This window comes from Cydia splendana, chromosome 20, assembly GCF_910591565.1.
Source record: "Cydia splendana chromosome 20, ilCydSple1.2, whole genome shotgun sequence".
NCBI classification, from domain to species: domain Eukaryota; kingdom Metazoa; phylum Arthropoda; class Insecta; order Lepidoptera; family Tortricidae; genus Cydia; species Cydia splendana.
In genome coordinates this window covers 4918820-4929320 of record NC_085979.1, presented here as the reverse complement: position 1 = coordinate 4929320, position 10501 = coordinate 4918820, and the positions used below count along the sequence as shown (strand labels likewise).

General features: G+C 35.8%; 1 protein-coding gene across 1 annotated transcript; it reads left to right on the top strand.

The window, feature by feature from the left end:
- Positions 1-5950: 5950 nt before the first annotated feature.
- LOC134800901 (zinc finger protein 90-like) lies at positions 5951-8763 on the top strand. The gene is made up of 3 exons (XM_063773436.1): positions 5951-6425; positions 6647-7371; positions 8650-8763. The coding sequence occupies exons 1-2, from the start codon at positions 6119-6121 to the stop codon at positions 7318-7320; spliced, it is 981 nt and encodes a 326-aa protein (XP_063629506.1). The 5' UTR covers positions 5951-6118; the 3' UTR covers positions 7321-7371; positions 8650-8763.
- Positions 8764-10501: the final 1738 nt, after the last annotated feature.

Below are 10501 nucleotides of genomic sequence, written 5' to 3'. Positions count from 1 at the left end.
ATTTCTCCGAATATTTTCAGTAGAAAATTATCTAATATCTGTATATTAATGGAATGGACATTATAATATATTATATATTTTTGGAATCTAGTAATAGGGGATATTACTGCAATGTTCTGCCACCAGAGTGCAGCACTACCGACGAAAATTTATAGACTAACTTATACATACTCTGCCTTAAACTGTTTTTTGACAAGTTTTCACAGACTATAAATTATGACATTGATGCATCAAGGCGGTTTGTTAACAAGGGCCTACCGGTAAACGCGAAAATCGAAATTTAGTTATCTGCCTCTTTATCGCTCGAATATGCAAGAGTGATCGAGAGGTTAGATAACGAAATTTCGATTTTCTTGTTTCGCGGTAGACCCCCAGATTGTGACAGATAGTGGTAGTGGCGCTACCTACGGAGAGTTTTGTGTAAAGGCTCCAGTACACAGTGGTCAAGGATGGTCCATGCCAAGCCATGCTTTGCAATGCGCAACAGTAGGCCTATATCACGTAGGTGTTCACAAAATGGTACATCAAAAAACAAAACAAAAATAAAAATCAAAATTGCAGGCTCTGATTGATATAAATCTATAATAAACTGATAAGTCTCTTCATTGCTCCACAATAATGACATTTTGGGCTATTAACATTTAATCAAGCGGTCAAAAATTCAAGAAACTAGACAAACAATGGCGACTGTGTGAACACCACAGGCCACGGTACGCCACGATTCCTTTGAAGTGTGCCAAAAAACCGACAACTCCCCGATTGCTCACCACGGCTGACAACTGACGGAGTCGTCCGCCATTGCATACCATAGCCCCCTGTACACAATGATCAGGGCGTGGCATGGCCCATCCTTCACCACTGTGTACTGGGGCCTTAATATTCCCTATTATTTAAGATTTTAACCTAAAATATAAGAAAATGTATGTGTGTCTGTTTTAATTATTAATGTTTTCAGATCCAGGCAGTGGGTCAAATAAGTTGTAATGGAAGACTTAATTTTATTATTCAAGAATATAATATATAAAAAAAAAAACATTTAATCAGGTGAACACACATTTTCCTCTGTTACCTGTGGACCGTCGAACCGTCGGGATGTATTTTAAATTAATTATATTAAATTATTTAAAAAATCATTTTACATATTTTTATTTTAACAAATAAAAGTCGTGTTCATATTTAAGTCCAACCATGTATTAGTCCACTCAAAGAACACTATATGTGACGTCCCACGGTCAAAGGTACCTTATGGCGGGTATGGAGTTATGCATACCCTGTAACATGGCAAACTTGCATGTACAGCCACCGCGCGCACTGGCCGGTTGGAAATAAAAAACTAAGGGTTTCGCCGTCTTTTGTTCTTTCTTCGTATTTTTTTCCTTTGGAAATGTTGTCGGATATAGCACAATTCTGTAATTATTATTTTAATGCGACTGTATGGTTATAATTAGTGATAAAGTTTAATACTAGGGCTGCCACTAATGCAGGTAAAGTTTGTATAATTGTATATATAGCATTAAGTTTAGGTTTATGTTGAAATTAAACCTAATCCAAGTCTTATTTGTACGAAATGTACGTCACTGGTTCCCGTAACGGAATAAGGCTTGGGTTAGGTTTCGACTACAAGTCTAAGAACGTACGATTGTTCCAGCCCTTCCTTCTACCTTTAAATTGAAGAGCTACTTATTACTGTTGCTGCTTATTATTTGGACGTTTGCTGCTGAAGCTTTTCTTTACCCACGGACCTCGCTGAGCCTGCGTTGCCAAAGCTGATTCCCGCACCCGCGGCCTAAGTTGATCGTACGGTTCGACAAAGAATGGGATTCAAGAACGTTAAGGCCAGTGACGATATTTTATTGGTTTAGATTCAAGTACTGACAGAAATTAGTTTATTTTATTGTACATATTTTTTCATATTATATTATTTACTATAAAGAACCTAGTTTTCATTTACCGCTCTAGCTAGCCGGTTACAACCCCAGTAATCTACAATAGATAAGCTATCGATAACACAAAAGATCAACCTTCTAGGTTGCGTAGTTACAGAGATATGATTTTTTGAAAATAATGTTGTGAAATGAGCAACTTTACGATAGAGAAGTTTTAAGTTTAGCCGCCTAAAAAACTATGTTCCTGAAGTAAGTTACATAGTTGACTACAAATAATAATACCTTATATATCTGAGATTTAAAAAATATTGCGACTTGTTCTGTAATGCAAATAGAAACTTTTGATATCGACTGATTTATGTGTATACTAACCAATCTCTTGAAAATAAAGTTTTATTTCATTTTCACGATTGATTGCAATGAGCTCTCAAGATTTAAATTTTATCTATTAGAAAACGACACTGACAGACAGTTTAAGCAAAAAACAATACCGATTTAGAGGTGAAAATGTATTTTCTGACTTTTTCATATAAAATCACAAAATTGAATATTTTTACTTTTAATGTGACACACAATCAATTTTTCTGAGCACATATGAAAGAAATTCTGTCATTCAAATGAAATAAATCCTAAAACCCCAACTAAATACTATATTTAACCCCTTATGCCACTTTAAACTTACATAACAATAACAGTATTTGCTCCATACATTTACGAAAAGGTACCTTATGGAAATAAATCTAATAATACATCACTACAAAATATCAATCATATTACAGTTTATCTTTTATGAATAGAAAATATTAATTTACATTAAACTGCCCCAAATTTAATTAGTTCTTCGTCATAATAATCTTAAAAAAGACCAATAATTTGTATGTAATGAAAAGGTACCTTGTGATTAAGTTACATGATGAGGCATGATGATGATGATGGAACAGTTAGGATAAACTAATAATATTTTGGGATTAACCTGGTATAAATCGTCTATTTCTTATCAATAATATATTTCGGTTGCTATTGAAGATAAGTGGCATTGAGGTTCAATGACCTCAGATATTCCATAAGGTAATGCGTCGGGTATTGGCATTTTTCAGCAAACCAATGGCTGATTTACTGCATGCGACCAAACCAAATGAAGATTATTCTAGTTAAGAAAGACTTGACGAGAGTAACTTTGGTATAATAGCAGGCTACTTGGATTTGTGATGTCGGTCTATGTACGGTTATAATATTTGCGAGGCGCCCCAACTAGAACAAACAAACAAACAAAAACAAACAAAAATTTATTCGCAGAAAAAGGGTAAAGATTACATGTGTTAGTGTAAAAATAAAATATGTTTCACCTTTTTCAACTGTTTTAAACAGTATGCAAATATTATAGAGGATATTAATTAGCATTACATACAACATAAATTAATCCGACAAATGGTAACTTAACATCAGTAAAAAAGAGTCAGTAATATAAAAACAGTTAGATTCGAATTTGAATTAGAAGACACTGAAATGGTTGTAATATAACACATGATTCATAAAATCCTTTACAGTATAAAAACAGCGTTCCATGAGCCAAAATCTCAGATTTTGAGTAAATTTCTTGTCCTCGAGTGCTTTTATGTGGACGGGTAATTTATTGTATATTATAATACTCGCATTGTAAGCGTTTCTTCTGTAAATGTCGGTCATGCAGCGCGGTTGGTTTAGAATGTTTTTGTATTGTGGTCTAGGGTTACTTGAACAATATATATCAGAACGTTTAACATAGTATTTTGGAAATCTTTTAACAAAATTACAAATTTTTAGAATGTAAATACATGCTAAAGGTAATATATTGAGTTTTTTAAACAATGGTCTACAGCTACTACCAATTTGAGCATTAGAAATTGCGCGAACACATTTTTTTTGTAATTTAAATGCCCTTTCCACATCCACAGAGTTACCCCATAAGATGAGACCATAGTTAAGAATAGATGAGACGTGGTCGTGGTAAGCTGTAAGGGCTGCTTCATAGGACACACACTGACGTAGCTTTCTTAGGGCGAAAATGAAACGGTCTAGTTTTTTACACACTGAACTAATATGTTCTCTCCAGTTTAGTGAGGAGTCTATATTTAAACCCAAAAATTTAATGGTATTACTTTTCTGTAAGGGAATGTTGTCTATATTAATATTAATTAGTGGCGGCGTTGTTCTGGAAGAATGAAATTGCATGTACTGCGTTTTATTCAGATTTATTAGAAGATTATTATCAAGTATCCAATCATTCATGTCTGTCAAGGCATCATTGATATCAGATTCATATGTGTGTTGGTTTTGACTCCTGACTACGATGGTTGTATCATCTGCAAAAAGTATGGTTTTAGGCTTTGTGGCTTTAGGAAGATCATTGATAAAGAGTAAAAATAAAAGGGGCCCTAAGTTACTTCCTTGAGGTACTCCTGAAACAACCGTACGTAAAGGTGATCTGTATACTAATTTATGCAAATTATTTTCAATTTCAACAAATTTTGATATTTCAGTACTTTGCTGTCTATTAGTTAAATAAGATCTAAGCCAGTCATTTGTTTGACCTCTAATTCCGTAATTGTCTAATTTTTTAAGCAGCTTTGAATGATCTACAAGGTCAAACGCTTTTGTCATATCAAGGAATATGGACATAACAGGTGATTTATTATTGATAGATTCAGTTATATATTTAATAAATTCAAAACATGCCAGTTCTGTGTTAAGACCTTTTCGGAAGCCGTATTGATCAGGATGTAGGATGTTATGTTTTGTTAAAAAGCTATCTAATCTGACACAAAAGGCTTTTTCCACTATTTTAGACAGTATCGGGACAATTGTTATTGGTCTATAATTTCCGGGATCGTTACGTTCTCCTATTTTATGTATCGGTTTTATAATAGATGTCTTTAACTGCTCAGGAAAATAGCCATGACTAAAAGACAAATTGATTGTGTGTGCCAGAGGGCCACTTAAAAACGATGCGGTTAATTTTACTAGTTCAGTTGATATATCATCAATGCCTGAAGTTTTGCTGTTGTTCAGAGACATAATAATTTCATAAATCTCATTTGAATCGGTTGGCATCAGGAACATAGTGGATGGACAATTTTCGATATTTATTTTTGAGGGCCTTATAGTATTAATATTAATTTTATTTACTTTGCTTAATTCAATGAAATGATTGTTAAGTATAGTGCAGATATCATGAGGACTGTCATAAGTCTTGTCATCAATTTTTAAATATTTTATATTAGTTGAATGGTCTACGCTTGATACCTGCGAGGCTATGACATTCCAAGTTGCTTTACATTTGTTTTTATTTGCAGATATGTATTTATTGTTGCTTATTTGTTTTGATTTATTTATACACTGTGCAAGTAATTTACCATATTTTTTTAGAGTAATTTTATTATGGTCTATACTGTCTCCACTTACTGTCTGAACTGAAATTATCAAATTAGTTTTGCAGAATGCTAATACAGTTCTCTACCAAACTTCTTTTCCCGTATTGACTAATTTTTTTGGGAATTTTCAATCTTTTTTCCATAAGGTACCTTTTCTACTAAACTCTGAGACGACATTACTAGGCTAACTAACTTATAACAAAAATAAAAACAGGTAAACAAACGTTACGCATTAAGGTTTCAGATCACACAATAAAAAAAAATTGAGCATTTTTTCACCTCTTTACAAAACATTTCATATCTCCGAAACTAGAAACCCTCATAAGGTACCTTTTCCCGTGGAACGTCACATATATAACATACGACTTAAATGTGGACTCGATTCTAACCTGATTTCGAGTACGAAATTTGTTGACAGGGGCCCATGTTTCAACCCTCCCCAATTTATCGATATCGATAAAATTCGCAAGCGTGTAGCATACTACACTATTTAAGTATGTTATGTTGGTACTATTGTTCTTTGACAGTTCTTTGTCGTACATGTTTGGTAATGATTGGATAACCAAACATATACACAGACCAATCAATTCGCTAGTATGGAAGTCCCGTCTCTTAAAACGTAGTGATTATATTCTCTTTGCATCATGCGAGAAGCGAGTCGACTTGAGCTGAGTTTTAAACAAGAAATCGAAATAATAATTACAATTTGATACTGTAAACAGCACATACTAATCTTAAATAGCTCTCCCTTAATTTACTCTTCTAAAAGTGTCAACTTCTATATATATGCGTGACGATATTTAGGAAGGTTGATATTTCACGATGGAGTCAACATTGCAAGACACGGAGGAAGTTTTCGTGAAGGGTGAACCCCCTGAGGACTGTGGACAAGACGAGCCCTCATGCGATGTGTTTATAAAAATCGAACCGTGTGTAAAGGACGAGCCTATGTGCGAGAGAGTGTCTTTTGAAATGAAGTTGGAAGATGTGTGTGTGAAACAGGAGCCCTCAGAGACGGATGGCACGGCGACGGCGGGACTGTACGCCGGTCATCTCGAGAATAATGAGCTGGTACTTCAGCCTGTGCGCGGTCCCGAGCCAGCGGTGAAGCGGCGCGTTGCTACCCAAGGTCAGACAGTTCTTGCAAAATGTTCAATTAACCTTTTCGACGGCCATAACGGATGTATCCGAGCCGCAGGTCCAACGCCAAAGACGGATTAATCCGTCACAGACAAAATAAAAATAAAATAAATTCTTATTGCCCGTAAGGCCAGTCCTGAGACATATCACCCATTCCTCACGTAACTGTACTTTGTAATATTTTAGTAAACACTAGTTTATCTGTTGCAGGGCAATCTCCAAAGAAGAAATCAAGCGTACTACATGATGTCAAACGTTATAAATGTGACCAATGTAGTTTTATTGCTTGTACCAATGAAGCTGATTTGCTAATACATAAAAAAATACATACCATTAAAAAAAAAGGAGTGCTTAAAAGGACAGATACTAAAAAAAAGGCGTACAAATGCAGCTATTGCAGTGAGGCTTTCTCAGAAGAAGTTAGTTTGCAAGCACACAAACGGAAACACACTGGTGAAAAGTCCTTCAAATGCGATCAGTGCGGCTATACCAGTACACAGGAACGCTATTTACTAAGCCACAAAGCTTCACATATCAATGTAAGGCCTTATAAATGTAGCCAATGTGACTTTGCTTGTGCCAAAAAAGATGAGCTAATAAATCATAAAGTAATAATACATTCCTATGAGCCACCTTTTAAGTGTGAGGTATGTAGTTTTGCTGCGGAGAGTAATAAGACTTTGCAGTTGCATAAAGCGACCCACACTGGTGCGGAGACCTACAAATGTAGCACATGCAATTATACAACTTTAAGGAGAGATAACCTAACACAACATGAAGCGAGACATGCTGCCAAACGTTTCAAATGTGATAAATGTAGTTTTGGTTGCAATCAAGAGTATAGACTAAAAAACCATGAAAGGACACACACATACAAGACATGATGAGAAGCTTAACAAGCATGTCTAGGAGACGAGACCATGAAACACAGGAAGGTAAGACAAACAACTATTTCATAATAAATAAATAAAATAGCCTTTTTACAGAGCAAAGAACAGTTGCACATTATCTCTCTATTATCTCCCATCTTTTGTATTCTTTGTCTGCTTGCCCTTCGGCAAAGGCCTCTGCAACCTTCTCCACTCTCCAATCTATTGCCACTCTGCTCCAGGTACGGCCAGCTACCTGCGCAATGTCATCGTCCCATCTCATTAGAGGTTTCTGCCTTTCTTTTTCCCTCTCTTGGGTACCATTGGGTGACTCGCTTGCTCTATTTGTCTGTGCCTCGGATGACATGGCCAGCCCACTTCCATTTGAGTCTTTTAATTTTTGTGGCAATGTCTTGTCTTGGACTTTCGTCCTATTCCTAATTAGGGTGTTTCGTAGCAGGTCAGTCTTACAAGGTGCTCCTTTCCATGGCACGCTGGCAGCATGCTAGCTGGGATGTAGTAACTTTTGTCAGGTGTCTGACAAAACTATTTCATACATAATTACAGCATCTTCATCATAACTTAAGAGCTTTGAGCTTTGCCACAGAATAAATAATAGTACTATTAGGCACAGAAGACTCACCCTCTAACAAAGCGTGCCTGTTACGATCAGGACAGATATGGCCGCTAGGTGGCGACAGCGCCACGCGCGGCTTATGGCTAGCCACCAAAATTGGTGTGGAACGGATGTACTTTTAGCTACTTGTAGCAAAGCGACGAAATCGCGGAGTGAGCCACGCCTGGCTTTGCTCCTGTCGGTGGAGTAATTGCCAATCATTTCTTTCTTGTGCCAATCTTTTAATTTCCTCATACGACGCATTATTTTTTATTCGGCTGAGATAAGTAATTCTAGGTCTCCCTTCTTCTCTTGTCTGTTCAATTCTGCCTTCCAGGATGATTAGAAAAAAGTTGTCATGTCGTATAAGGTGTCCCTACCATCACGCCTCTCCTATTTCTTATTGCATTTAACAAGCATCGCTTTTCTCCTATCATACTCAGGACCTCTTCATTTGTCTACCTTTCATAATTACAGATGTGGTGCATAATTGTTTCCATCGTATTTTCTCGGAAACGTTCGTATTTGTCATTCTACTTCAGTCAACGTAGTACTTTTTGTACCAAGACTGACTGAAATAGCAAGACACGTTCGAACGTGAAAAAACTATGGAAAATCATTATGCACTACATCTGTACTGATGTGCCTTTGAATAGTTTCAAAATGTGCAAATCATGTGCAGACTGTGTCTGATTGTTTTATAATATTTCTTTTATTATTCATCACAGATTCAGAAGAGGATCAGCCGGCGGCGCCACTACATCCAGTTCAAGATAAATAATTTATTATTATTGTTTCTTTTATATTATTAAAAAACACATGTTGTAATAAAAATTAACATGTCTCATTAGTCATATTATTTTATGTTCATGTTACAGTCCCCTTCATTAGTTTTATAATATGTAAACGTAAGTACATATATTATTATTTGGGTTAGTTCCCAATTCGCCGGATTTACTTTAGGACGTCACAAGCCGAGTCAGTGGGGAGACACTCCTGACTTCGGTCGAACTCGGCTCCGTTCGGCTCAGCATTGCTCTGAGCGATTATTAGGGTTGGCACCACTTGACTTCCTTTTGCGTGCACGACCACAAATAAGATGATCACTTGAATTTTGACATCCCTAAATAGCCGAAAGGGATAGTGCAATATATTAGAAAGGGATAGCATGATTTGACCCTCTGTACGGTAGTACTATTCTTTATTCTGTGGCCGAGTGTATGAGAATCCGACGAAACAAGAATCTGGCGAATCGGGAACTAACCAATTGCTGGCATTCTGAAAAGTATGTGAATTTTAATTTAAAAAAAAACGGTTAATTTCAAGTTAGAAATTGTGCCCCAATGCTCTTCACCATTACACTATTTTTTAGGGTTCCGTACCCAAAGGGTAAAACGGGACCCTATTACTAAGACTCGGCTGTCCGTCCGTCCGTCTGTCACCAGGCTGTATCTCACGAACCGTGATAGCTAGACAGTTGAAATGTTCACAGATGATGTATTTCTGTTGCCGCTATAACAACAAATACTAAAAACAAAATAAAATAAAGATTTAAATGGGGCTCCCATACAACAAACGTGATTTTTGACCGAAGTTAAGCAACGTCGGGCGGGGTCAGTACTTGGATGGGTGACCGTTTTTTCAGCCGTTTTTTGCATTATGATACGGAACCCTTCGTGCGCGAGTCCGACTCGCACTTGCCCGGTTTTTTTTGTTTAATATATCTTTTCCATTGAGACCAACTCGCACTTGACCAGTTTTTGTTAGACTTTTTTTTTTATTCCCAGCCACGGAGATCGACATTTGTATAAGTTTTCTTTTTTTTTCAAGCCAATTAGGTTAATTCGCCAGTAACTGGCCACCCCAAACCAAAAATGAATTCTATTCACCTATAAATAGAATTCATTTTAGTATAAGGTGGCCAGTTTAAAACCTTATACTAAAATAAATTCTGTTTATAGGTGAAAATAATTAATTTTTAGTTTAGGGCGGCCAGTTACTGGCGACTTATAGGGTAGTAAATGAAGCAAGTTGTTGTATGGAGACCCATGCATTAATTTCTCAGTCGATGAAATTTAGCTTGATTGGCTTGATTATTGTATAGTATGAGCCGAGACTAACATTATAAATATCCAAAAAAAAAAATACTCCTAAGTTAGGTAAAAACACAAATCTGATTATATATTGAACCGAGTAATTCCTCAGTCCAAAATTATTTTACAAAATAAGTTATTTGTATCAGTATGTGATACTAGAAAAAAATCTAAAAGTTTTGTCAAACATGAGAATATTTTTTTATGATACTTCCTTTTTTTGACGCTCATTTTCATGGGAAAATTGCTCTGTCATTTTTTTCTTCTTATATGATCTTAGAATATAATTTGGCGTAGTGGGTAAAAAAATCCAAAAAAAATGCGTATCGAAATGTATGTATGTATAGAACTATTAAAAACTGAGAGTGGAAAATTTTTAGATTTTCATTTTGTAGGTATAAAACGGCAATAAAATGGCATTCCAGTGAAAAAATTAGACTGAGCAATTTTCCGGTCCAAGACACGCCAAAAAATTTTATTTTATTAA